Raw genomic sequence first — 27,871 nt, forward strand, 5'->3', positions numbered from 1 at the left:
CAGCCTGGCCAGTGCTCGGTGATGTGCCTCTCTGGGGCCTGACCCCCACCTCCGCCAGAGGCTGGAGCACCCCAAGTCTCCATTCGAAGACCCAGCGCACCCCAGTGTACTGCAGCCCCCGAGCGCAGTCCAGACCTAGCACGCCCCAGCCAGCACAGCCCCGGGGGCCCAGCAGAGACCCGGAGTGTCCCAGAGCCAGCACGGCACAGAACCAGTGTGTCCCGGGGGCCCCAGCGGAGACCTGGAGTGTCCCAGAGCCAGTGCGCCCCGGGGGCCCAGCGGAGACCCAGCACGGCCCAGAGCCAGTGCACCCCGGGGGCCCCAGCGGAGACCCGGCACGGCCCGGAGCCAGTGCGCCCCGGGGGCCCAGCAGAGACCCGGCACGGCCCGGAGCCAGTGCGCCCCGGGGGCCCAGTGGAGACCCGGCATGGCCCAGAGCCAGTGTGCCCCGGGGGCCCCAGCGGAGACCTGGCACGGCCCAGAGCCAGTGCGCCCCGGGGGCCCAGTGGAGACCCGGCACGGCCCGGAACCAGTGCGCCCCGGGGGCCCCAGCGGAGACCTGGCACGGCCCAGAGCCAGTGCGCCCCGGGGGCCCAGTGGAGACCCGGCACGGCCCGGAACCAGTGCGCCCCGGGGGCCCCAGCGGAGACCTGGCACGGCCCAGAGCCAGTGCGCCCCGGGGGCCCAGTGGAGACCCGGCACGGCCCGGAGCCAGTGCGCCCCGGGGGCCCCAGCGGAGACCTGGCACGGCCCAGAGCCAGTGCGCCCCGGGGGCCCAGTGGAGACCCGGCACGGCCCGGAGCCAGTGCGCCCCGGGGGCCCCAGTGGAGACCCGGCACGGCCCGGAGCCAGTGCGCCCCGGGGGCCCAGTGGAGACCCGGCACGGCCCGGAGCCAGTGCGCCCCGGGGGCCCCAGCAGAGACCTGGCACGGCCCAGAGCCAGTGCGCCCCAGACCCAGCATAGTCCAGACCCCGGGGGCCCCGGCAATGATTCGGCGCACCCCAAACCGGGCGCGGTCCCGATGCCCCAGCAGTGACCCGGCAGCCCCTTGTGCCCCCGGCGGACCCCCCAGCGCGCCCCCCTGCGCGGCTTCCCGCGGCCCGGCCCTGCGCGCCAGCTGCCTGGCGGCGGTTCAAGCCTGGAGGCCGGGCCGCCTGCCCCGGTCCCCGCGAGCAGCGCCCTGAGTGACGCGCTTTGTTCCCGCCCCCGGCCGCGGCGCTCGGTCCGGCGCGCAGGCTGGGAGCAGCATGGAGAGCGCGGCGCTGCGCGGGCTGCTGGCGCTGCTGGCCCTCGGCGCGGCCGGCTGCGCCCGGCAGGAGCTGCAAGGTGAGCGGGGGCGCAGCCCGGCAGCGCGCCGGGAGCCCGAGCCGGCACGGGCGGCCTGCCGCGCTGTTGGGCTGCGCCGCGAGGCGCTGCGCTCTGCGCCCTTCGCCCGGGGAGCCTGGCCCGGGGCCGCCGCGGGCCCTGACCTGCCGGCCGGGATGCTGCGTCGAGGGGACGTGGGCGCAGGGAGGAGCCGGGCTGGGGGCGCGGCGGGGGCCCTCGCACTGGCTGGGAGTTGGGGTGCCAGGGACGGGAAAGGGCAGATTCCAGCAGCATGTTGCACCCCACCCGGCCTCTCCTCTGGACCCCCCTTCCAGGGACCCCACCCCCGCTCCCGGCTTCCAGCTGTGCAGCGCGACTGGCCAGTGCGCCCGGATCCTCCTTCCTCTGTCGGGGCAGCTCTGGCCGCAGGCTGGCCCGGAGCGGCTTCCCCGGGGCTTGCGAGCCGGCTGGGACCTGGCAGCTGGATCCCTGGCCTCCTTGGGAGGTCTGGCGCTGGGCGCTGGGGCCAGGTACAAGTGTCTGGGGCTCTGTGCTGCAGGACAGAAGGACATTCTTCCCCCGCGCCTGGGAAACCACAGAGCCGCCGCCGAGCGGGCCTGCTGGAGGGCCTGGGGGCCAGCCAGGACGGGGTGTTGGCCACAGAGCTCTGCAGGGACTGGTGGTGGCGGAGCAGGCCAAGGCTGCACACAAGCCTAGCAATGGAAACATTCAGCCTGCCTCCAGCGCACGGCGGGCCGGGAGCAGCCTGGGTCAGAGGTGTTGTCAGGCAATGCTCCCTCTTCATTCCCCCCTCCCTGTCCGTGTGTGGAATAAATTTTATGATGTGCACCAGGCCATGCTTTGATGTGCACCACCAAGAGAAAGCCACGCGGCTGGCTCTGGGCAGCCGCGGGTGCTCTGCCAACCAGCTGAATCTCTCCCGGGTGGCTGCCCAAGCGCCCAGGTTACAGGGACCACGGCTGTGTGGACAGGTCGCGTTCAGGGTGCTTGGGGGTCGGGTGAACCCAGAGGGTTGCCAGGGGTCAGAGTGGAGAGGGGCTGGGAGTGCCGGGGGCAGCCTGAGGTCAGAGTGCAAAGGGCTATGTCAGATTCTCGTCGGGAAGCCGGCCCCAGGCCCCGGCTTTGTTGGTGACCCCGAGTGCGGGGCTGGATTTGAGGGGCTGCTGGCAGCACTCACCTAATGCAGGGGCGCAAGCTGCCCCCTGCCGCCCTGGCTTCCCGCAGCATCTCGGGGTGCGCTGGGGAGCCTGTGCCCCATGCCCGCTCTGAGAGAGTCCGGGGGGGCTCCAGGGTGCCGGGGTGTCGCTCAGCTGCCAGGGCCCACCCCGGAGGTAGCTGAATGTCCGTGGGGGGCGAAGGCCCCCTGTGTTCAGCCCCATCCCCTCGGCAGCTGGCGTTCCCCACCGGGACGGGCGACCCTCCTCGCCCGGGCGGGCTGTGGGCAGGTGTCACCATCCCCCGTTCACAGGAGAGGGGGTGTGAGGGAGCCGGTAGCAGGGGCAGGAGCTGAACTCTGGAGCGCCAGGCTCTTCAGAAGAGCCCGTTGCAGCCTGGGGGGCTGGCCCGGGGGCGGGGGGAGCTGGTCCAGCCAGGTGGGTGCCTGGCTGCCGGAGACACCACAGGCAGAGGTAACCCCCCGCGTGCCCCATTGCCTCTCTGGGGCTTGGCCTCCCTGGGGCGGGGCCTGTTCGCCGGAGCTCCCCGGAGCCGGAGCCGACCCTGCTGTTTTCTGGGGAACGGCTGGTCCGGGTCTGGTGGTGACAGCTCCAGCCTGGCAGCTTGCGGTGCCGGAGCGCCACCTTGTGGGGAGTGCTGCCCCCGGTGCCCAGCCTGCGCCTTGCTGTGGGGCTGCAGCTGTCTCCGGGGCCAGGGCTCCGTGCTCTGGCATCCGAGGCGTTAGGCCGGGTTTCTCCCTCCACGTCCGGGTGCTGCGGAGGTCGGGCCCCTGGGGGCGGTTCCAGGCTCAACAGCAGTGAGTGTGGGTGGGCAGGGATGGGGGGGGATCCTGGGGGCCCTGATCCTGGCTCAGGCAGAATGGCAGCGCCTCCAGCCCCCCAGCAGGGCCGGCACCCCCTGGGGGCGACGTGGGTTCTCTGTGTTGGCATCGGTCCGCGTCTGGTGTTGGCAGCGTGTCCAGCGCGGCCCGTTGGCCAGCCTGCGCCTGACACGGGGGCCCTCCAAACATCCCTCCGCCACGCAGGGCCGGGGGCGGCAGGTCCCGGGGCCTGTAGGTGCCTCTTCTCCCCTCCCTGCAGTCCTGGACCTGCTGACGGTGACCGAGGCCTCGCACATGGCCAGCGTGGCAGAGAAGATCCGGACCCAGCTCCTGGCTGTGGACGACGTTTACCTCCTGTCCACCTTCCGCCTGCCCCCCAAGCAGGGCGGGCTGCTCTTCGGCCTGTACTCCAAGAGGGACAACACCAGGTGGCTGGAGGCCTCGGTCATTGGGAAAACCAGCAAAGGTAGGGGCGAGCGGGGCAGATCTCGCGGGGAGCTGCTGATCCAGGCGGGCTCCCGGCCCAGGTGCAGCAGCACAGGCAGGGCGCTGGCCTGGTGACGCTGGGGAGGGGCCATTGGCCGGGCGACGCCCTCACGGCCCCGCCCCCTGCTCCGCAGTGCTGGTGCGCTACACGCGGGGGGACGGCAAGGTGCACTCGGTCAGCCTGCAGCACGCCGGCGTGGCGGACGGGCGCAGCCACACGGTGATCGTGCGGCTGAGCGGCCTGCGCGGGGACGCCCTCGCCATGGAGCTCTACGTGGACTGCAAGCAGGTGGACTCCAGCGTGGGGCTGCCCGAGCTGGCGGTCCTGCCCCAGGCCGAGGTGGACGGGGTCGAGTTGCGCACCGGGCAGAAGGCCTATCAGCGCATGCAGGTGAGTGCTAGGGGGCGGCCCACGCGGGCGGCGGCTGGGTCCCTCCCTGCCCCCCAGGCTCCGGGAGCGCGGCCCGGGGCTGAGCCGGGTTCTCTTTGTGGAGCAGGGCTTTGTGGAGTCAATGAAGCTGATTCTAGGAGGGTCCATGAGCCGAGTTGGGGCCCTGAGTGAGTGTCCCTTCCAAGGGGATGAATCCATCCAGAACGCAGGTAACTTCAGCACGCGCCGTATGGGCTGCACACGCATACGTCATGCACCCGACATGGGTACTGCATGCATGCACACACATATGTTGTGTTCCCAACACAGGCACCATGCAGATGCACATGGGCTGCACATGCATATGTCATGCACCCAACATGGGCACTGCGCGGATGCATATAGGCTGCACACACATATGGCATGCACCTGTGACGGCGCGTTGGGGGTCCCCCGTCTCCTGCACCCCGAAATGGCACAACCAGACTGCACCAGCCGGTGGAATAGAGGAAGTTTATTGCCTCTCCAGGATACAGCACAGCACAGATGTAGTCTGGTCCCAGAGCTGGGCTAGGATGCCTCAGGCCCCCTTGAGATGGGGGAGACCGGGCCCCTAAACTCCAGCCCCTTCCCCTAGGCTCTCCTCCATGCTCTCAGACAGCCAGCAACCCACTAACCCTCCTCCAGCCCTGCCCCCCAGCCAGGGCAGCATCCACCTTCCTTTGTCCCTCTCCATGGGGGGTGTCTGGCCACTGGTTTGCATAGTGACTCATCCTATTTTGCTGGGTCATGGTACCCACGGCAGCCAGTGGGGGTTACCCCAGAGCCAGCAGCATAGAAACCAGCCAGGAACCCCCACTACGTCACAGCACCCAACATGGATACCACACAGACACACATGGGCTACATGCTTGCATGTCATGCACTGTATGACATGTCATACAAATGTATGTCATGCATTCAACATGGGCACCATACAAATGCACACAGGCCACACACATGTACATTACACACCCAGCACGGGCATGTGCACACACATATGTGTTACATACTGAACATGGGCACCACACTGGCACATACAGGGGGCCCAGGTACATATGCTTATGCATGTCACACACTGAACAGGGCTAACTGCAGTGGCATGGACAAGATCCGTGTTACACGTAGAAAGCCAGTGAGCCACGTGTGTGTTATGTAGGGAACACGGGTAGTCACACGCTCAGGGACACACAGTTTGGTGAGAGAGTCTGCCAGGCCAAACCCAGCTGGCAAGGTGCCACCTCCTGTGCCAGCACTGAGTGACAACCCCCTTCTCCCCCTCCCCCCTGGGGCGGGTGCCCCCTGCAGCCACCTCCTGAGGATGTGAGGCCTCCAGCCAGACGCAAAGTCCCCCACTCGGAGGAACACTCGGGCGCACACACGCAGAGTGGGAAGCGACTGTCCACGAAGGAGTCCTGCAGAAAGGGATCTAGGGGTCTGTGATGTAGTGGGGGTGGGGGGGGCTGTCTGCTCTGTACCCTGGTGTCCCCACCTGGCTGTGCTGTGAGGTGAGATTCCCAGTGACTCACCCACGTGTGCTTTGACCCAGACACCTAGTCCCAGCCGGAGCAGAGAACAAGGCTCTTCCCAGGGGAGAGACAAAGGGAGGGAGGCGGAGACGGACACCTGGCTGGGGGCAGGATGGGAGCTGGGCAAACACGAAGAGACGGGACTAAATCGAGTACCGGGGGACCAGGCGCCTGTGTACCCCTGCCCCACGGGGTCTGAGGCTGCCTGCCCCTTACTCCGATGTCCACATCGAGCCCGGGCCGCGCCGTATCTCTGAGAAGCAACAACCCCTCTATTCTACTGGCTGGCGGAGTCACATCTGGCTGCGGGCGGGGGAGCAGGGTCGGGGGCCCCGACGCGCCGTCACAGGGTCAGAGTGGATCACAAGCGAAATACGAGCCAACCGTGCGACTGTCGCAAACCAGCAAACACAACTCTGGGCTGCACGAACAGGAGCGTCGTGAGCGAGACACGAGGCTCGAGGAGTCGTTCTCCCGCTCTGCTCTGCGCTGGGTAGGCCTCCGCTGGAGGAGTGTCCAGTTCTGGGCGCCGCATTGCAAGGAAGAGGTGGAGAAACTGGAGAGGGTCCAGAGAAGAGCAACAAGAACGATGAAAGGTCGAGAGAACATGAGCTGGGAGGGAGGCCGAAGGACGGGGCTTGTTGAGTTTGGAAAGGAGCCGACGGAGAGGGGACACGAGCGGTTTCAAGGATCTAAAAGGGTGTCACAGGCAGGAAGGGGGGAAATTGTTCACCTTGGCCTCTGAGGACGGGACAGGAAGCAAGGGGCTTGAACTGCAGCGAGGGAGGTTCAGGTTGGACATTAGGAAAAACTTTCTGCCTGTCGGGGGTGAAACACTGGAATAAATTGCCCAGGGGGTTGTGGAATCTCCATCCCTGGGATATTTCAGAGCAGGTTGGACAGACGCCTGCCAGGGATGGGCTAGATGGTGCGTGGTCCTGCCGGGAGGGCAGGGACTGGACTTGAGGGCAGGCGCTGTGCCGTGCGGACTAACGTCTCCCGTCTCTTCCCCCGCAGTGACCAGGGTGCTCAGCTCCATCCTGGGTGAGTTGTGGCTGCTCCCCCCCCGGGCTCTGGGCAGCAGGGGGCCGCGGGGCGGGGGAGTCGTGCGGGTGCCTCGTGGGCTCACCGTTTGTGCAGCCGCGCGGCGGCTCCAACGGCCACCCGTGCAGTGAGCGTGGGGGTCTCAGCCCGGCGCGGCCCAGAGGTGTGGTCGTGGGGCGGGACAGCAGGCACTGGCTGGGCCAGGCGGGCCGGGTTTCGCCTGGCTCTGCAAGCAGGCAAGAGCCGGGCACCCAGGTGGGACTCGGGCTTTGTTCCCGGCGGACTCGGCTCCCGCTGGCTGGTGGCATCGGCCCTTCCCCTGGGATGTGAGGGGTAGCGCTCGGGCCGGGGCCTGACCTTGTCCTTTGTGTGGGCAGGGGAGCAGGCCAAGGCCCTGGTCACCCAGCTGACCCTCTTCAACCGCGTCCTGGGGGAGCTGCGCGAGGACATCCGGGAGCAGGTGAGTGCTGGGCGCTGCGGCAGGCCGGCTTGTGCCTGGGGGGAGCTGGCGGCTGGGTGCCAGGCGCAAGACACACGCGTGCTGGGGGGGGAGGGAACAGGGCGCAGGCACGGCCACCGAATGTCACCGCAGCCAGGAGCCGGGTGTCCTGGACCCCCCCCGACACACCTGCCCCTCCCCCGGGGGTGGGGAAGGTTCTTGTGCCCCGCGGTGGGCCTGGCAGGGCCGGCTGGGCGCAGCATCCCCTGGCGCCCGGCCTGGCTCTGACCCGGCCCCTGCTGCCCCGCAGGTGAAGGAGATGTCTCTGATCCGGAACACCATCATGGAGTGCCAGGTGTGCGGTGAGTGGCCGGCCGGCTCGCGCCCGCTGGGGCCCTGCCCGGGACTGGCCGCCCGCTGACCCGCCCGCCCGGCTCTGCCCGCAGGCTTCCACGAGCAGCGCTCCCGCTGCAGCCCCAGCCCCTGCTTCCGCGGGGTGGACTGCATGGAGACGTACGAGTACCCCGGGTACCGCTGCGGGCCCTGCCCGCCCGGCTCCCAGGGCAACGGCACCCACTGCGCCGACATCGACGAGGTGAGCGCCCCGGGACCCGCGCCTCTGCCGAGCGACCCCCCCCCCGGGACCCGCCCCTCTGCCGAGCGACCCCCCCTCCTCCCCGGGACCCGCCCCTCTGCCGAGCGACCCCCCCCCCTCCCCGGGACCCGCCCCTCTGCCGAGCGACCCCCCCTCCTCCCCGGGACCCGCCCCTCTGCCGAGCGACCCCCCCCCTCCTCCCCGGGACCCGCCCCTCTGCCGAGCGACCCCCTCCCCCCCGGGATCCACGCCTCTGCCGAGCGACACCCCCTCCCCCCCGGGATCCACGCCTCTGCCGAGCGACACCCCCTCCCCCCCGGGATCCACGCCTCTGCCGAGCGACCCCCCCTCCTCCCCGGGACCCACCCCTCTGCCGAGCGACCCCCCCTCCTCCCCGGGACCCGCCCCTCTGCCGAGCGACCCCCTCCCCCCCGGGATCCACGCCTCTGCCGAGCGACCCCCCCTCCTCCCCGGGACCCACCCCTCTGCCGAGCGACCCCCCCTCCTCCCCGGGACCCGCCCCTCTGCCGAGCGACCCCCCCTCCTCCCCGGGACCCGCCCCTCTGCCGAGCGACCCCCTCCCCCCCGGGATCCACGCCTCTGCCGAGCGACCCCCCCTCCTCCCCGGGACCCACCCCTCTGCCGAGCGACCCCCCCTCCTCCCCGGGACCCGCCCCTCTGCCGAGCGACCCCCCCCCCCTCCCGGGACCCGCCCCTCTGCCGAGCGACCCCCCCTCCTCCCCGGGACCCGCCCCTCTGCCGAGCGACCCCCCCCTCCTCCCCGGGACCCGCCCCTCTGCCGAGCGACCCCCTCCCCCCCGGGATCCACGCCTCTGCCGAGCGACACCCCCTCCCCCCCGGGATCCACGCCTCTGCCGAGCGACACCCCCTCCCCCCCGGGATCCACGCCTCTGCCGAGCGACCCCCCCTCCTCCCCGGGACCCACCCCTCTGCCGAGCGACCCCCCCTCCTCCCCGGGACCCGCCCCTCTGCCGAGCGACCCCCTCCCCCCCGGGATCCACGCCTCTGCCGAGCGACAACCCCTCCTCCCCGGGACCCACCCCTCTGCCGAGCGACCCCCCCTCCTCCCCGGGACCCACCCCTCTGCCGAGCGACCCCCCCTCCTCCCCGGGACCCACCCCTCTGCCGAGCGACCCCCCCTCCTCCCCGGGACCCGCCCCTCTGCCGAGCGACCCCCTCCCCCCCGGGATCCACGCCTCTGCCGAGCGACCCCCTCCCCCCCGGGATCCACGCCTCTGCCGAGCGACACCCCCTCCCCCCCGGGATCCACGCCTCTGCCGAGCGACCCCCCCTCCTCCCCGGGATCCACGCCTCTGCCGAGCGACACCCCCTCCCCCCCGGGATCCACGCCTCTGCCGAGCGACACCCCCTCCCCCCCGGGATCCACGCCTCTGCCGAGCGACACCCCCTCCCCCCCGGGATCCACGCCTCTGCCAAGCGACACCCCCTCCCCCCCAGGAGCCCCCCTGCCCTGTCGCGCCCCAGCATTCCCCGTAGCGCCCATTCTGCACCCCCCGGGGGGAGTCCCCTGCCGCCGGGGCCAAGGAACGGGGCCCGAGGGAGCCTGGGCCTTGTTGCCAGGGCTGGGCGCTGGAGCGGCCCTCGGGGCCTCTCTCTGTCCGGCAGTGCGGCTACGCGGACCCCTGCTTCCCGGGCTCCAGGTGCATCAACACGGCGCCGGGCTTCCGCTGCGAGCCCTGCCCCCGCGGCTACAAGGGGAACCTCGTCTCCGGCGTGGGCGCGGACTACGCCAAGGCCAGCAAGCAGGTGGGTGCCGCTGGGGCGGCTGGCCAGGGCTCCCCAGGCAGGCTGTGTGCCCAGCCCGGGCACGGGGGCCGGGGGATCCGCCGGCGGGCGGGGCTGCAGCAGGACCGAGGGAGGATCCCGTCCCCGGGGGCGCTGGGCGGGACGGATCCGCAGCGGGAGAGTGTTCCGGGGGTGCTGCCGACAGGCCAGGTCCAGCCCAGGCTCCCCGTCCTGGGGCTGCAGGCAAGGGGGGAGCCAGTGAGCCCCTGAGTGTGAGGCCCAGGGGCAGCTAAGGGCCGGCAGGGCGCGGGGTCCCTGTGGTGGTGGGGAGGGTGTGAGTTCCCTGTGCTATCTGGATGGGGGCCGGCGTGGGGTCCCTGTGCTGGGGGGGCTGGTGCCAAGGAGGGTGTGGGGGTCCCTGGGGAGGGTGCGGGGTCCCGGGGGGCCATGCCAGGGGGTGCCCATCTCTCTGGCCTTCTGCAGGTTTGTACCGATATTGACGAATGTAACGATGGCAACAATGGCGGCTGTGACCCAAACTCCATCTGCACCAACACGATGGTGAGTAGCGCCCGCCCCCCCGGCCGCCCGCCCGGCCGCCCGCCCCCTCGCCCGCCTCCTCCGCCTGCCCCTCGCCCGTGGCCTCCCCGCCCCCTCGCCCGTCCTCCGCCTGCCCCTCGCCCGTGGCCTCCCCACCCCCTCGCCCGTCCTCCGCCTGCCCCTCGCCCGAGGCCTCCCCGCCCCCTCACCCGTCCCTCCGCCTGCCCCTCGCCCGTGGCCTCCCCACCCCCTCGCCCGTCCTCCGCCTGCCCCTCGCCCGAGGCCTCCCCGCCCCCTCGCCCGTCCCTCCGCCTGCCCCTCGCCCGAGGCCTCCCCGCCCCCTCACCCGCCCCTCCGCCTGCCCCTCGCCCGAGGCCTCCCCACCCCCTCGCCCGTCCCTCCGCCTGCCCCTCGCCCGAGGCCTCCCCGCCCCCTCACCCGTCCCTCCGCCTGCCCCTCGCCCGAGGCCTCCCCGCCCCCTCGCCCGTCCTCCGCCTGCCCCTCTCCTGAGGCCTCCCCGCCCCCTCACCTGTCCCTCCGCCTGCCACTCGCCCGTGGCCTCCCCGCCCCCTTGCCCGTCCCTCCGCCTGCCCCTCGCCCGTCCCTCCGCCTGCCCCTCGCCCATCCCTCCGCCTGCTCCCTTGCCCACGGCCTGGCTGGGCCTCCCCGTCTCTGCGCAGCTTCTGAGACGCACGGGGCACCTTTTTCTGAGGGAAAGGCAATAACATGGACACCCACCCGCTGCTGGTCCTACAGGCTGCCGTGGCTCGAGTCGGTCTCAGCTGGGTTGGGCGCGAGCGAGGAGCTGGCTCGGCGGGACTGAACCCAGAGAGCCCGTCAGCGCCCCATCCGCCCCTGTCTGCGCGCTCCCTGTTGGAGCCGGGGGGTTGACAGCGTCCTGGAGGGTGTTGAGCTCGGGGGGTTTCCCGGTTATCTCCTCACCCCCTCGCTGGCGAGTCGTCCCGCCTTCGGGCGCGCCTGCCTGTCGCCGGCTCTGCCCGCTGGCTCGGCCTGGCATCCGGCGGACGTTTTCCGATTCTCAGGCCTCTCCCTCCTCGGCCAGTGGGGCGCTCGTGGCGGCTTTCCCCTTCTCCGTGCCCGCGCCCTTGCACGCGCCGCCCTGATGCCGGAGCCCTTCGGACGGGGGCGTTTTGGAAAGGGCGGCGGTGCCAAAGCTCAGTTTGCAGGACAGGCAGCAGCCCAGCTTCACTGGTCACCCCAACGCGGCGCGAGGCCCCCTGGCCTGTCCCGAGACCAAGAAAAGCCACCTGGAGTCGCGGTCCCGTCCTGGCTTCCCGGGGGGTGGCCCGCACCCTGCCCCACCGTGTCTCCCCCCGGGCCTGCCTGCTAGGCGTGGGGGGGGAAGCACAGGGCTTGTGAGCAAACCTTCCCGCCGCCGTGGGCCAGAGGCCGCCCCCGCCCCGCTGCCTCCGGCCCCACGCCGCCCTCTCCCCGCAGGGCTCCTACCGGTGCGGGCCCTGTAAGGCGGGTTTCCTGGGCAACCAGACGCTGGGCTGCGTCCCCCAGAAATCCTGCAGCAGCCCCGGCCACAGCCCCTGCGACGTCAACGGCTACTGCGTGTTCGAGCGCAACGGCGACGTGTCCTGTGCCGTGAGTGCGGGGGGAGGGGCGGGTGTGGGGTCGCGGCGGGGACCCCCCCGGCCCTGCGCCCCCGGGTGGGAGAACAGGGAGGGCTTATTGCTGCGCCGAGATCAGCCCGGGGGAGGGGTCACAGCCCCCGAACCCCCTACACTGGTTAGTCTGCCCCCGCTCACCCCCCCCGCAGCCCCCCCTTCTTTGTTCAACCCCCTCCCCTGGCCAGGTGAGCTGGGCAGCGCTTACAGACACCGGCCAGTAGGGGTCACCCACAGCCCACACAGCCACCAGTGAACGCCCCACAGGGTGGACTCAGGGCCACTAGAGTGTACAGCCCCCCCCCCCGACGTCACACCGGCCCGGGAGCGCTGGGGGGGCACAGATGGGACAGGGCCCAGTAAGCATGGGGGGAGGGGCAGGGCCCGGTGAGCGCTGGGGGGGGGCAGGGCCCCATGAGTGCTGGGGGGGACCATGGGTGTGTCTAGACTACATGCCTCCTTCGACGGAGGCATGTAGATTAGCCAGATCGGAAGAGGGAAATGAAGCCGCGATTAAAATAATCGCGGCTTCATTTAAATTTAAATGGCTGCCCCGATCTGCCGATCAGCTGTTTGTCGGCAGATCGGGGGAGTCTGGACGCGATGCCCCGACAAAGAAGCCTTTCTTCATCGACACAGGTAAACCTGGCTTCACGAGGTTTACCTGTGTCGATGAAGAAAGGCTTCTTTGTCGGCGCATCGCGTCCAGACTGCCCCGATCTGCCGACAAACAGCTGATCGGCAGATCGGGGCAGCCATTTAAATTTAAATGAAGCCGCGATTATTTTAATCGCGGCTTCATTTCCCTCTTCCGATCTGGCTAATCTACATGCCTCCGTCGAAGGAGGCATGTAGTCTAGACACACCCCATGGCTGGTTGCTCCCTGTGGAGTTGTCCCCCCCCCATGATGGCTCCCACTCCCCCCTCCTCCCCTCCAGTGCAACGTGGGCTGGGCCGGCAATGGGAACGTGTGTGGGCAGGACACGGACATCGACGGCTACCCGGACGAGCCCCTGCCCTGCATTGACAACAACAAGCACTGCCAGCAGGTGGGGGGCTGGGACGCAGGGACTGGTGGGGGTCCCAGCCCCAGGAATGTGGGGGCACCTGAGGGGGGAACCCAGCCCCGGGAGTGGGGGTCTGAGGGGGGACTAGCTCCAGAAGTGAGGGGGGAGTCTGAGGGGGGACTAGCTCCAGGAGTGGGGGGGGGGTCTGAGGGGGGAACCCAGCCCCGGGAGTGGGGGTCTGAGGGGGGACCAGCTCCAGGAGTGAGGGGGGGTCAGAGGGGGGAACCCAGCCCCGGGAGTGGGGGGTCTGAAGGGGGAGCCAGCCCCGGGAGTGGGGGTCTGAGGGGGGACTAGCTCCAGAAGTGAGGGGGGGGGTCTGAGGGGGGACTAGCTCCAGGAGTGGGGGGGGGTCTGAGGGGGGAACCCAGCCCCGGGAGTGGGGGGGTCTGAAGGGGGAGCCAGCCCCGGGAGTGAGGGGGGGTCTGAAGGGGGAGCCAGCTCCAGGACTGAGGAGGGGTCGGGGGGGAACCCAGCCCCAGAAGCGGGGGTCCTGGGGGTGCAGCACAGAGATCGGGGGGCTCCCGGGCGGTCGAGGCGAGGGGCTGCCTGGTGACCGGGTTGCTGCCCCCTCTCTAACGCGGCCCCTGGCTCCAGGACAACTGCCGGCTGACGCCCAACTCCGGGCAGGAGGACGCCGACAACGACGGCATCGGGGACCAGTGTGACGACGACGCGGACGGGGACGGCATCAAGAACGTGGAGGTGCCTGGGCCAGGCAGATGCCCCCTCGTGCCCAGACACAGTCCCCCTCCCTCCCCCGCCGTGGGGGCCATGGGGCAGGGCTTTCCGCTTGTGGGGCACTCCCTGCCCAATGCCGCTGCTGCCGCCATCAATGATGGGGCTCCGGCGTGGTGGGGGAAGGATCTCCCCCTTCCTGTGACGGGGGTGTCTCCGCTTCCCCCTTGGGGGTGACAGGGGGTCTCCCCTTCCCCCTTGGGTGGTGACTGGGGGTCTCTCCCCCTCCCCCTTCCTGTGACGGGGGTGTCTCCCCTTCCCCCTTGAGGGTGACTGGGGGTCTCTCCCCTTCCCCCCTTGGGTGGTAACAGGGGGTCTCTCCCCTTCCCCCTTGGGCGGTGACTGGGGGTCTCTCTCCCTCCCCCTTGGGCAGTGACAGGGGGTCTCTCCCCTTCCCCCTTGGGTGGTGACTGGGGGTCTCTCTCCCTCCCCCTTGGGCAGTGACTGGGGGTCTCTCCCCTTCCCCTCTTGGGTGGTAACAGGGGGTCTCTCCTCTTCCCCCTTGGGCGGTGACTGGGGGTCTCTCCCCTTCCCCCCTTGGGCGGTGACTGGGGGTCTCTCCCCTTCCCCTCTTGGGTGGTAACAGGGGGTCTCTCCCCTTCCCCCTTGGGCGGTGACAGGGGGGTCTCTCCCCTTCCCCCTTGGGCGGTGACTGGGGGTCTCTCTCCCTCCCCCTTGGGCGGTGACTGGGGGTCTCTCCCCTTCCCCCCTTGGGTGGTGACAGGGGGTCTCTCCCCTTCCCCCCTTGGGTGGTAACAAGGGGTCTCTCCCCTTCCCCCTTGGGCGGTGACTGGGGGTCTCTCTCCCTCCCCCTTGGGCGGTGACTGGGGGTCTCTCCCCTTCCCCCCTTGGGTGGTGACAGGGGGTCTCTCCCCTTCCCCCCTTGGGTGGTGACAGGGGGGTCTCTCCCCCTCCCCCTTGGGCGGTGACTGGGGGTCTCTCCCCTTCCCCCTTGGGTGGTGACAGGGGGGTCTCTCCCCTTCCCCCCTTGGGTGGTGACAGGGGGTCTCTCCCCTTCCCCCTTGGGGGTGACTGGGGGTCTCTCCCCTTCCCCTTTGGGGGTGACTGGGGGTCTCTCCCCTTCCCCCTTGGGTGGTGACAGGGGGTCTCTCCCCTTCATCCCAGCAGTGACAGGGGGTCTCTCCCCTTCCCCCTTGGGTGGTGACTGGGGGTCTCTCCCCTTCCCCAATTAGCAGTGACAGGGGGTCTCTCCCCTTCATCCCAGCAGTGCTGGGGGGTCTCTCCCCTTCCCCCTTGGGTGGTGACAGGGGGTCTCTCCCCTTCCCCCTTGGGTGGTGACAGGGGGTCTCTCCCCGTCCCCCCTTGGTGGTGACAGGGGGTCTCTCTCCCCTTCCCCCTTGGGTGGTGACAGGGGGTCTCTCCCTTCCCCCCTTGGTGGTGACAGAGGGTCTCTCCCCTTCCCCCCTTGGTGGTGACAGAGGGTCTCTCCCCTTCCCCCCTTGGTGGTGACAGGGGGTCTCTCTCCCCTTCCCCCTTGGGTGGTGACAGAGGGTCTCTCCCCTTCATCCCAGCAGTGATGGGGGGGTCTCTCCCTGTCCCCCTCTCCCCGCAGTGGTAGGACTTTGTCTGCCCCGGCTGTCTCAGGGTTTGCCTCTCCCCGTCTCTGTTCCCCCAGGACAACTGCCGACTCTTCCCCAACAAAGACCAGCAGAACTCGGACACGGACTCCTTCGGGGACGCCTGTGACAACTGCCCCAACGTACCCAACAACGACCAGCGGGACACGGACAGCAACGGCGAGGGGGACGCCTGCGACAACGACATAGACGGGGATGGTGAGTGGGGGGTGGGTTTGGCGGCCTGGCTGCAGGGCTAGGGGGTACGCTGGGGGGGATCTGGGGCACCTGGATTCTGGGAGCCTGTGGGGTCTGGCTGGTGGGGGGCTGGGCCGGGGGGACCTGGTTGGAGAGGGTCTGGGGTGGGCCTGGGCTAGGGTGGGGGCTGCGTGGGCCACGCCCGGTCACCTGCTGCCGTGTCCCCCTCAGGGATCCCCAACGTTCTCGACAACTGCCCCAGGGTGCCCAACCCGCTGCAGACGGACCGGGACGAGGACGGCGTCGGGGACGCCTGCGACAGCTGCCCCGAAATGAGCAACCCCACTCAGGTGTGGGGCCCGGCGGCTGGCCCTGCCTGCGGGGCCACAGGGACCGGGGGTGCCGCACACGGGGTGCACTGCCCGGCTCTTGTCACCGGCCCTGCAGCCAGAGGGTGAACTGGAGGGGGCCGAGGCGACGGGGCTGCGGCCCAGCACAGACTGGTCGGCACAGGCACCAGGGGCGTCCAGGACAGCCCACCGGGGGGCTCTGATCCCGCGCCCCAAGCCGGCCCCGACTGCCCCGCTCCCATCTCCTGGTCCTAGCCCCCAACCAGGCCCCCCCTCCAGCTTTTGTCCTGCTTCCCAGGCAGAAGGTGTCACCGGGTCACGCCCCCTCCAGGCCTCAGGTCACAAAGGGCATCAGCCAGTGTGCGCCTGGGGGAGGCCGTCCCCGAAATTCCCACCCCCATGTAGGTATTGGGGCAGGGCCCAGGGAAACTGAGGCACACACGGGGTTACTGCAGGGCAGAATTCACGTGCCTTAGAACGAGGGAATAAAATCCCCACCATCCCCCACTCTCACCCTTGCACCGAGCCTCCCGGTTTTCTGCCAAGCCCGTAGCGAGGGTTTCCCCATGGCTGAGTTCTGCAGCCCCCAGCTCTGAGAGGGAGCTGCCAGCCCCCCACCCCTGCGGGCTCCCCACGGCGAGTCCAGCCAGATCCAAGGGGCAGCGCACCCAGCCCCTGCTCACTCACCAGCGGGGGAGGCCAGGCCGCAGCCAGACGGGGTGGGGAAGCCACCCCCATTCCCCAGGCTGTCCTGGGATCCGTTGTGGGGCTCCCCTGCCCGCCCCTAGCAGCAGTAACGCAGGCCCCTCCTGCCTCCCTTCCCCGCCGGCCGGCTGCCTCCACCTCTTCCCTGCCTCAGCTGCTCTCCCGGCTGGGGAGGCTTCTCCTGTCTTGGTAGCTGTCGTGCCTGCCTGAGCCCTGCCCGTGTGCCTGCAGCATCCTCCCCTTGCTCCCGTGTCCCGCTGGGTGGGTAAACTGAGTCACGTGCATTGGTCAGGCCGACGTGACAGATGTTTCCCACGTTTTCTCCCCCGGGCCCCACCTTGGGATGGCTGGGGCAGGAAGCCTCCTACCCCCCAGTAATTGGGGTGCCACCGGGGTCCCCTGGATGGCGGGGGCAGGGAGCCGTCGGAGCCGTGCCTCGGGGGTTGCTTGCTGAACCGGGGCTCTGCTCCCTTTCAGACAGACGCAGACAGCGACCTGGTGGGAGACGTCTGCGACACCAACGAGGACAGGTGGGGGCCCGGCCTGGCTGGGGCTGGGGGGTGTCCTGGGGGGGCGCTGTTGGCTTTCCTGCCTGGCAGCCCTGTGCTCCCGCAAGGGGTGGTGGGAGCCCCTCAAGAGCTGGGGTGGGGGCAGATGGGGGGGCAGGGAGCCCCATGGGCAGATGTGAGGTCCCGGGGCAGGTGAGCATCCCTGGGGGGCCCTGGGGTTGCAGAGGGGTCCTGGGAACGGGGGGGAGACAGACCCCGCACCCACTCCCCTGTCTCCGGCTCAGCGACGGGGACGGGCACCAGGACTCGAAGGACAACTGCGCCGAGATCCCCAACAGCTCCCAGCTGGACTCGGACAACGACGGGGTGGGGGACGAGTGCGACAGCGACGACGACAACGACGGCATCCCCGACTACCGGGCGCCCGGCCCCGACAACTGCCGCCTCGTGCCCAACCCCAACCAGAAGGACTCGGACGGTGAGCGGGCTCCGGAGCCGGCCGGCCGCCGGGCAGACAGGGCCCCGCTGGCGCTGCCGTGCGCCTGGCCCTCGGCCCCCCCGCTGCCCCCGCTGCCCCCGGCTCAGCTGGCACTGCCACAGTCGCCCCCGAGCGGGGCCAGGGGCTCTGCTGCTCCCAGACCCCTCCGTCCAGCGAGTCAAGCGCCCACTGCCCTGCCTCGTACCCTGCAGTCCCTCCCTCAGTGCTGTGTGCACCCTGCCCTACGCCCACCTGTACGCCCTGGGCTCTGTGCACCCTGCCCTACGCCCACCTGTACGCCCTGGGCCCTGTGCACCCTGCCCTACGCCCACCTGTACGCCCTGGGCTCTGTGCGCCCTGCCCTACGCCCACCTGTACGCCCTGGGCTCTGTGCACCCTGCCCTACGCCCACCTGTACGCCCTGGGCCCTGTGCACCCTGCCCTACGCCCACCTGTACGCCCTGGGCTCTGTGCGCCCTGCCCTACGCCCACCTGTACGCCCTGGGCTCTGTGCACCCTGCCCTACGCCCACCTGTACGCCCTGGGCTCTGTGCACCCTGCCCTACGCCCACCTGTACGCCCTGGGCTCTGTGCACCCTGCCCTACGCCCACCTCTACGCCCTGGGCTCTGTGCGCCCTGCCCTACGCCCACCTGGTCGCCCTGGGCCCTGTGTGCCCTGCCCTACGCCCACCTCTACGCCCTGGGCCCTGTGTGCCCTGCCCTACGCCCACCTGTACGCCCTGGGCCCTGTGCGCCCTGCCCTACGCCCACCTCTACGCCCTGGGCTCTGTGCGCCCTGCCCTACGCCCACCCCTACGCCCTGGGCTCTGTGCGCCCTGCCCTACGCCCACCTGTACGCCCTGGGCCCTGTGCGCCCTGCCCTACGCCCACGTCTACACCCTGGGCTCTGTGCACCCTGCCCTACGCCCACCTCTACACCCTGGGCTCTGTGCGCCCTGCCCTACGCCCACCTCCATGCCCTGGGCTCTGTGCGCCCTGCCCTACGCCCACCTGTACGCCCTGGGCTCTGTGCACCCTGCCCTACGCCCACCTGTACGCCCTGGGCCCTGTGCACCCTGCCCTACGCCCACCTGTACGCCCTGGGCTCTGTGCACCCTGCCCTACGCCCACCTGTACGCCCTGGGCCCTGTGCACCCTGCCCTACGCCCACCTGTACGCCCTGGGCCCTACGCCCACCTCTATGCCCTGGGCTCTGCCCCACACCCACTGCCCTGCCCTACGCCCACCTCTACACCCTGGGCTCTGCCCCACACCCACTGCCCTGCCCTACGCCCACCTCCATGGCCTGGGCCCTGCCCCACACCCACTGCCCTGCCCTACGCCCACCTCTACGCCCTGGGCCCTGTGCACCCTGCCCTACGCCCACCTCTACGCCCTGGGCCCTGTGCACCCTGCCCTACGCCCACCTCTACGCCCTGGGCCCTGTGCACCCTGCCCTACGCCCACCTCTACGCCCTGGGCCGTGTGCACCCTGCCCTATGCCCACCTCCACGCCCTGGGCTCTGTGCGCCCTGCCCTACGCCCACCTCTACGCCCTGAGCCCTGTGCACCCTGCCCCACACCCACCTCTACGCCCTGGGCTCTGTGCGCCCTGCCCTACGCCCACCTGTATGCCCTGGGCCCTGTGCACCCTGCCCTACGCCCACCTCTACGCCCTGGGCTCTGTGCGCCCTGCCCTACGCCCACCTCTACACCCTGGGCCCTGTGCACCCTGCCCCACACCCACCTCTACGCCCTGGGCTCTGTGCGCCCTGCCCTACGCCCACCTCTACGCCCTGGGCCCTGTGCACCCTGCCCCACACCCACCTCTACGCCCTGGGCCCTGTGCACCCTGCCCCACACCCACCTCTACGCCCTGGGCCCTGTGCACCCTGCCCCACACCCACCTCCGTGCTCTGGGCCCTGCCCCACACCCACTGTCCTGCCCCATGCCCACCTCCACGCCCTGGGCCCTGTGCACCCTGGCCCATGCCCACCTCCTTGCCCTGGGCCCTGCCTCACACCCATTGCCCTGCCCCACACCCATCTCCATACCTTGGTATCATCTTGCCCCATGGTCAGCCCCCGGCTCTGCACACGAGTCCCTGCTTATGGTGCATCCCATGACTGCCCATGTGCTATGTACTCGGGATGAAGTGGGTGCTGTATGTACTCTGTCCTGTCCCGTGGCCTGTCCCAGGACCGGCCGTGTGCTGTGTCTTCAGGGGATAGAGTGGGCTCCGTGGGCTCTCTCTCCCAGCCTGTGTCCTGTCCTGTGACCAGGCGTGTGCCATATGCTCGGGGGATGGAGTGGGCACTGTGCATGCTCTATTCCGTCCCGTGGCCTGTGCCACGTTCTCAGGAGATGGCGTGGGCGCTGTGCATACTCTGTCCTGGCCCGTGACCAGACGTGTGCCACGTTCTCAGGGGATGGCGTGGGCACTGTGCATGTTCTGTCCTGACCCCTGGCCTGTCCCATGACTGGGCGTGTGCCACGTTCTCAGGAGATGGTGTGGGCACTGTGCATGCTCTGTCCTGGCCTGTGCCCTGGCCCGTGACCAGACGTGTGCCACATTCTCAGGGGATGGCGTGGGCATTGTGCATGTTCTGTCCTGGTCCGTGGCCTGTCCCATGACTGGGCGTGTGCCATATTCTCAGGGGATGGTGTGGGCGCTGTGCATGCTCTGTTCTGACCCGTGGCCTGTCCCGTGACTGGGCGTGTGCCACGTTCTCAGGGGATAGCGTGGGCTCTGTGCATGCTCTGTTCCGACCCGTGGCCTGTCCCGTGACTGGGCGTGTGCCACGTTCTCAGGGGATGGCGTGGGCGACGTGTGTGAGGAGGATTTTGACAACGATACGGTGGTGGACCAGCTGGACGTGTGCCCGGAGAGCGCCGAGGTGACGCTGACCGACTTCCGGGCCTATCAGACCGTCATCCTGGACCCCGAAGGGGACGCGCAGATTGACCCCAACTGGGTGGTTCTCAATCAGGTACGGTTGCGCCTGGGGGTGGGGCCTGTGAGCTGCCCATTCCCAGCCCCTTTTCCCCAGGCTGGGGCCCGGGCCCACGGCACTGGAGAGAGTGACCACTGGGAACGGCGAGGGGAGCCTCTCCCTGCAAACAGAGGGACCGTGGGCGGGGCCAGAGCTGTGCTGGCCCTGGGGCAGGGCGCTCGGAGCTGTACGTACGGGTCCCGAAGTCACAGCTTCGATTCTCTCCTCTCAGGGCATGGAGATTGTGCAGACCATGAACAGTGACCCAGGCCTGGCTGTAGGTAGGTGGGTTGCCGGTGCCTGTGTTGGTCTCTGCAGCACATTACACCTCCCCCCCCCCGCCTCCCTCCTCCGCTGAGCTTTATGGTCCAGGCTCCCCACGGGCGGGACCTCCAGGGCCCCGGAGAGCAAGGCTGGGAGGCCGCAGGCTGCTGGGGTGATGCCGGGCAAGGCCGTGCCTCCCCATGGCCCGTGAGCCCAGTGGGAGCACTGGGGCCGCTTTGCCCCGGCTGACCCTGTCCCCCGCCCCTGCTCAGGCTACACGGCCTTCAACGGGGTGGACTTCGAGGGCACCTTCCACGTGAACACCATCACGGACGACGACTACGCCGGCTTCATCTTCAGCTACCAGGACAGCGCCAGTTTCTACGTGGTGATGTGGAAGCAGACGGAGCAGACGTACTGGCAGGCTACGCCCTTCCGGGCGGTGGCCGAGCCCGGCCTGCAGCTCAAGGTCAGTGCCGGGCAGGCGGGGGCCTGGAGCCGGTGCGGCGTGGGACCCCCAGGCCTGGCACAGCACCGGGCAGCTGGCTGGCCCAGCAGCCGCGGTCCCTGCCCCAGGCACCCCCTCGCCCCTAACGCTGCCGCCCGCGTCCCCCAGGCCGTGAAGTCCAGGAACGGCCCCGGGGAACACCTGCGAACGCCCTGTGGCACACGGGCCACACCCCGGACCAGGTCCGGCTCCTCTGGAAAGACCCTCGCAACGTGGGCTGGAGAGACAAGACCTCCTACCGCTGGCAGCTCACGCACAGGCCCCAGGTGGGCTACATCAGGTGAGAGGCCAGGCTCAGCGCGCGCCTCCGGTGGGGCCCGGCCGCTGGCGGGGGGCCCCAGCACCCAATAGCTGGACCATGGGGCTGGCAGGGGGCCCCAGCCCCTGAGGACTGGATAATGGGGCTGATGGGGGGCCCCAGCACCCAAGAGCTGGACCATGGGGCTGGCAGGGGGCCCCAGCACCTGAGGACTGGATAATGGGCTGATGGGGGGCCCCAGCACCCAAGAGCTGGACCATGGGGCTGGCAGGGGGCCCCAGCACCTGAGGGCTGGATAATGGAACTAGTGGGGGGACCCCAGAGCCCTGGGGAGCCCTGAGGCTGGTGGTGGGACCTCAGAATCCTATGGGTTTGGTGGGGGCCCCAGTGGGGCTGCCGGGGGGGCCCGGAGCCCATTCTCGGAGCCGGGGGCCCCACTGGGAGCTGGGCCCAGGAGGACGGGCATGCAAGGCAGTTTCCTTTTTAATGTGGCCGTGGCGGCTGGCTGGCAGCTCCTGGGGGTGGGGGTGGGGGGGGCCGTGTTTGTGCAGCTCCAGGCCTGGGAACCGGCCCCCACTGCCCAGGCCCATTCACAAGCTGGGCCTCAGCGGCCATTGTCCCCGTCGCCATAGCAACCCAATCCGCTCGGAATGCCCGGCCCAGCAAAGGCCTTTCACATGCAAACCCGCAAACAATGGGGCGCCCAGAGGCCAGGGGCTGGGGCCTGGGAACGGCCCCTCCTGAGCCCCGGGGCAGCCTGGGAGCTGGCCCAGCCCCAGGGGCGCCCGCCTGCCCACCTCCTGCCCCCCGGGTCTTGCTGGCCAGTGCCCCCCCCGTGGCACTGCACTCACTGCCCCCCCCCGTGTCCCTCCCCATGGCACTGCACTCACTGCCCCCCTGTGTCCCTCCCCTTGGCACTGCACTCACTGCCCCCCCTCGTGTCCCTCCCCATGGCACTGCGCTCACTGCCCCCCCCGTGTCCTCCCCATGGCACTGCGCTCACTGCCCCCCCCGTGTCCCTCCCCATGGTACTGCGCTCACTGCCCCCCCTCGTGTCCCTCCCCATGGCACTGCGCTCACTGCCCCCCCTCGTGTCCTCCCCATGGCACTGCGCTCACTGCCCCCCCTCGTGTCCCTCCCCATGGCACTGTGCTCACTGCCCCCCCTCGTGTCCCTCCCCATGCACTGCGCTCACTGCCCCCCCCGTGTCCCTCCCCATGGCACTGCGCTCACTGCCCCCCCCCCGTGTCCCTCCCCATGGTACTGCGCTCACTGCCCCCCCCTCGTGTCCCTCCCCATGGCACTGCGCTCACTGCCCCCCCTCGTGTCCCTCCCCATGGCACTGCGCTCACTGCCCCCCCCCGTGTCCTCCCCATGGCACTGCGCTCACTGCCCCCCCTCGTGTCCCTCCCCATGGCACTGCGCTCACTGCCCCCCCTCGTGTCCCTCCCATGGCACTGCGCTCACTGCCCCCCCGTGTCCCTCCCCATGGCACTGCGCTCACTGCCCCCCCGTGTCCCCGCCGTGGCACTGCACTCACTGCCCCCCGTGTCCCTCCCCATGGCACTGCGCTCACTGCCCCCCCGTGTCCCCCGCCGTGGCACTGCACTCACTGCCCCCCCGTGTCCCTCCCCATGGCACTGCACTCACTGCCCCCCCGTGTCCCCGCCGTGGCACTGCACTCACTGCCCCCCCGTGTCCCTCCCCATGGCACTGCACTCACTGCCCCCCCGTGTCCCTCCCCGTGGCACTGCACTCACTGCCCCCCCGTGTCCCTCCCCATGGCACTGCACTCACTGCCCCCCCGTGTCCCTCCCATGGCACTGCACTCACTGCCCCCCCGTGTCCCTCCCCGTGGCACTGCACTCACTGCCCCCCCGTGTCCCTCCCCGTGGCACTGCACTCACTGCCCCCCCCGTGTCCCTCCCCGTGGCACTGCACTCACTGCCCCCCCGTGTCCCTCCCCGTGGCACTGCGCTCACTGCCCCCCCGTGTCCCTCCCCATGGCACTGCGCTCACTGCCCCCCCTCGTGTCCTCCCCATGGCACTGCACTCACTGACCCCCCGTGTCCCTCCCTGTGGCACTGCGCTCACTGCCCCCCCTCGTGTCCCTCCCCATGGCACTGCGCTCACTGCCCCCCCGTGACCCTCCCATGGCACTGCCCCCATGGCACTGCACTCACTGCCCCCCCTGTGTCCCTCCCCATGGTACTGCGCTCACTGCCCCCCCGTGTCCCCCCCGTGGCACTGCGCTCACTGCCCCCCCGTGTCTCCCCCCATGGCACTGTGCTCACTGCCCCCCCCCGTGTCCCTCCCCAAGGCACTGCGCTCATTGCCCCTCCCGTGTCCCTCCCCAAGGCACTGTGCTCACTGGCCCGATCCCGCCCCCCACCCCTCCAGGTCTCGCTGGTCAGTGCCCCTCCCCCATGGCACTGAGCTCACTGCCCCCCCCCTCCCGTGTCCCACCCCATGGCACTGTGTTCACTGGCCCAATCCCCCCCCCCCCGCCCCTCCAGGTCCTGCTGGCCACTGCCCCCCCCCGTGTCCCTCCCCATGGCACTGCGCTCACTGGCCCGACCCCCCGCCCAGCTCCTGGGTCTTGCTGACCAGTCTTCCCCCCCCCCCCCGCCGTGTCACTGCACTCACTGGCCCGGCCCCTCACTCCCTTGTGTCCCTCTCTGTGCCACTGGGCTCACTGGCCCGAACTCCCCACCCCCTGGGTCCTCACTGGCCAGCAATCCCCTCCCCACATCTCATGGCTCTGCGCTTACTGGCCACCCACCCTCCCTTCTGCCTGGGTCTTGCTGGCCAGTGTCTCCTCACCCCCCAAGGCACAGCACGCACTGGCCCCCCGCCCTGCCCCCTGTCCCCTTGGCACTGCGCTCACTGCCCTGGCCCGTCTCTGCCCAGGGTGCGGCTCTACGAGGGACCCCGTCTGGTGGCTGACTCCGGGGTGATCATCGACACCACCATGCGGGGCGGGCGCCTGGGCGTCTTCTGCTTTTCCCAGGAGAACATTATCTGGTCCAACCTGCAGTACCGGTGCAATGGTGAGCAGCTGGGGGGCTGGGCCAGAGGGCTGCTGGGGGGCAGACAGAATTCCCACAGGGCGGCCCTGGGCCGGGCTAAATCCCAAGTAACCTTCGCACGCGGCCCCGCCGTGGGTGTGCGCCCTGGGTCCCCCCCACCGGGGCTGCGCTGACGCAGCCTGGGGCCCAGGTGTCAAACACTCCACACGGCTCTTCTCAGCGTAGGTTTTATTGACGTTCTTGGCCTCCGGGCACCGGGGCAGGGGCCTCCTCTGTGACGTGGGGGGCCCAGCCACCTCTCCGCTCACTGCCCACGGGGTCAGGTCGGAGCCGGCGCCCCGAGAAGGGAAGGGAAGGTCCCGCGTCCCAGTCCCCTGATGCAGCGACCCTCTGCCCTGGCCTGCATGGACCTGGTGCCCCTAGAGGCATGAGCCCAGGTCAGGGCAAAGGAGCCGTGTTCTAGCAAAGTGCCCAGCGAGTTCTGTTCCGGGAGCCAGGCCCCTGCTTGTGCCTTCACCCTCACCCTCACCCTCACCCTCTCTCTCTCTCCTGCCAGACACGATCCCTGGAGACTTTGAGCCTTTCCGCCGGTTCCTGCTGGAGGGCCGGGAGTGAGCCAGCCAGCCCCCTGCCCCAGCACCTCTCCAAGGGAGTCACCAAGGGACTTCTTATGGGCCTCCTGCCTGAGCAAGGCCCTGGCCTCTCCATGCCTGGGGCCTCCCCGCAGGCCAGACCCGGGTACTGGAACCCACCGGACCTCGCGTCGCAGCAATGGTAGCCAGGTGCCTGCCCAGCCCAGCTGGGCCTGCCCCCCTCAGCAGGATAGCCAAAGCATGCCCCCCGCCAGACTCAGCCCCCCGGAGCTGGGCTAGGGCAACGGACCGCAAGGCCCTGGTGTCTGCCGGTGGATTGGGGTGTCGGGCGAGCTCCTCTCAGCTGGTACTGCAGGTGCCCAGAGCCTGGGACTCCTCCCGGGACCTCCAACCTGAGTCTGGCCATAAAGTTTGATTGTTTTCTACCCTGTGAGCCTTGTTCCTAGGCGGGGAGGGCAGGGGCAGCGGGGCCGATCGGGCCCGGCACTCGGAGCTACTGGCCCTGTCTCCCCTCTGAAGCGTGTCGGGGCTCCCCTGCTGTGGAGAGGAACCTCGCACTGGCAGGGCACTGCTGGTACGTCAGCCCGGCAGGAGGGGTAACGAGTCCCTCGCCACGGAAGCTGCTCCGGGGCCCCCCTCCGTGCCGAGTGGCTCAGATCCCGTCTGACTCCGGCCGGGCGAGTGCAGTGCCTCTGAAAGGCAGCGCCCGCTCTCCCGAGCGCAGGAGGAACGGGGCCGGCTCCCCCCGGGCCGGGAGCAGCGAGCGAGGCCCCACGGGGGCCTGGGCGCGGAGCAGCCCAAGGAGGCAGGAGGCCGGGACGAGTGCAATATTGGCAGGGGATAGAACAACACTGCACAACATCCCGTCCCTCCTGCTACCCTGGCGGGAGGCGCCAGCTGCGGCCCCCCACCCGGCCGTCCCCGGGCAACGTCTCACCTCGCTGGGCTCCCGGGGTAGCGCCCGGCTCCGCCGCTTCTCCTGGCTCCGGCTCCGCACTCCCGGGAAAGTTCAGGAACGGCTGGACCTGCCCGGCGCGGGCCCCGGGCCGGGCAGGATCCCGTGGGTCTCCGTGGACCCGGGTGGGCCAGGGCCACCCCAGCCGGGGCAGCCGAGTCCCGCAGCCCCGTCCGGACCCTCCGGGTCCCTGCGCTCCAAGGCACCCCGGCTCTGTGGGAATTCGGTTAAATAATCAGAGTTACTGTTGCCATGGAGACAAGTGTCCCAGCAACAGGGCTGAATGCAGGTCACAATGAGCAGCTGAGCCGGCTGCCTCCTCCCCTCCCCCTGGGCACCCAGCCCCGAGCCCGGGGTCCCTGGCAGCGCTTGTCCGTCCCGGCACGGGGCCCCCCTTACCTGCCTCACGCCCCTGCCCAGGCACAGCAGCGGGGAGACCCCGGCTGCACCCAGCTCGGCTCGGCCACTTGCCGGGGCTGGATCCTGCCTCCTTCCCCTGCCAAGAGCAGCGCCCAGCCCGGCTCCGGCCCCAGCCGCAGCCACAATGGCAATGCCAAGGCCCGAGTGCACTGAGGCATGGAGAGCCCCCTCTTAAAAGGGCAACACGCTCCCACCGGCCCGGGACTCAGTCCTTCCCTGGGCCGGCCCAGCCTGGCGGTGAGGCCGGAGGGTGTCCTGCCCAGGCAGTTTCAAGAGCACAAGCCGGGGGCTTGCAGCCTTGGTCCCGGGGGCTGCCATGCCCTGGTGCAAGGGGCTGGGGATGCCCCCGCTCGCACCCCCCAAAGCTCAGTCGATGCCATTCAGTGCCAGCTTGTCACAGGGCTGCCAGGTCCAGGCTGCAGGGCGCACAGGTGGGTGTCACCTTCCCCAGAGGAGGGGGCATTGCAGTGCCATTTTGAGCATCTGCCAAGCCCTGCTTGTCAGTGGGATCCGCAGCACCCCCTGTAGTGACAGGCGCCTGCTGCACCCCCTGTAGTGACAGGCACCTGCAGCACCGCCTGTAGTGACAGGCGCCTGATGTTTCCCATGACAAGACTATTTCCAGTTGCTTGCCACTTCAGCAAACATAGGCTGTTTGGGTTGAAAGTTTCCTGGTTGAGCATCTGCCTTAGGCTGGATCGTGCTGGGAAGTTTCAGTTAGTTTTTGGAGAACAAGGTTACAGGAAAATACCCCCGTGTTTCCCCATGGTACAAGTTCCTGACAACTGTTCAGCTGTGACGCTCTCATGCCCCCGTGCTGCGGTGCAGGGACTTGGAATTCGGTCTTTGGGGTGGGGAGGTGCTTTTTGCCGTCCCTGGGAACGTCAGCCCGAACCTGCCTATTATAAGCCCCTGACAATAGCAATTTGCATATGTTAATAAAGGCCGGTCAGAGGCTGGTAGCTACAATCTCCAAACCTTCCACCTGCCCTGAGTGCTCCATGCCCCAGCCCCGACAGGGCAGCCCCAGACTGTGCCACTAAGTACCACAGCCGCGGGCAGAGACTGTCTCTCTGGAGGCTGTGGTGCCCTCGCCCCGCACTAGCCCCCCCGTGGAGGAGCGGCGCTGTCAGTTGTGTGACAGAAGCGTCTGCAACCAGGCGATAACAGGCACCTGCAGAGCCTGGCGTGGGGCCCCGGGTTCCTGCCTCAGGCTTGTCCACACCAGAGCTTGGCTGCACTTACAGCACTCAGGGGTGCGAATGAGCCGCCTGCACGGTGTACGGTGCACCAAAGGGCCGCTGTGTGGCTGCGCTACGTTGTTTTGGGGTGCTTGGGTTTTTTGCTTCTCACTTGGGGGCTGGGTCTGAGCATCTTCACCAGAAACAATGAAGGGGTCCGGCAGCACCCTACAGATTAACATGTGACACAGGAACCAGGGGTCACCAAATGAAATGAATAG

General features: G+C 69.6%; 1 protein-coding gene and 1 long non-coding RNA gene across 2 annotated transcripts; one reads left to right on the top strand and one right to left on the bottom strand.

Moving 5' to 3' along the window:
• The first annotated feature begins 1,178 nt into the window (after nt 1-1,178).
• On the top strand, nt 1,179-27,544 carry THBS3 (thrombospondin 3). The gene is given in 24 exon segments (XM_075907233.1): nt 1,179-1,327; nt 3,583-3,789; nt 3,944-4,200; nt 4,307-4,409; nt 6,765-6,791; nt 7,169-7,251; nt 7,541-7,592; nt 7,677-7,825; nt 9,473-9,613; nt 10,076-10,153; nt 11,591-11,743; nt 12,706-12,816; nt 13,429-13,536; nt 15,206-15,365; nt 15,576-15,694; nt 16,877-16,929; nt 17,193-17,386; nt 20,200-20,378; nt 20,614-20,662; nt 20,918-21,114; nt 21,262-21,295; nt 21,298-21,433; nt 24,323-24,462; nt 24,998-27,544. Coding segments are annotated over 24 exon segments (2,868 nt in total). The 5' UTR covers nt 1,179-1,248; the 3' UTR covers nt 25,057-27,544.
• LOC142819510 (uncharacterized) lies at nt 24,653-26,505 on the bottom strand. The gene is made up of 3 exons (XR_012897439.1): nt 26,389-26,505; nt 25,972-26,202; nt 24,653-24,860 (listed from the first exon to the last, which is right to left on the bottom strand). It is a non-coding gene; the product is annotated as an uncharacterized LOC142819510 (long non-coding RNA).
• Nucleotides 27,545-27,871: the final 327 nt, after the last annotated feature.

The sequence above is a fragment of the Pelodiscus sinensis genome, chromosome 24, assembly GCF_049634645.1.
Source record: "Pelodiscus sinensis isolate JC-2024 chromosome 24, ASM4963464v1, whole genome shotgun sequence".
NCBI lineage: Eukaryota > Metazoa > Chordata > Testudines > Trionychidae > Pelodiscus > Pelodiscus sinensis.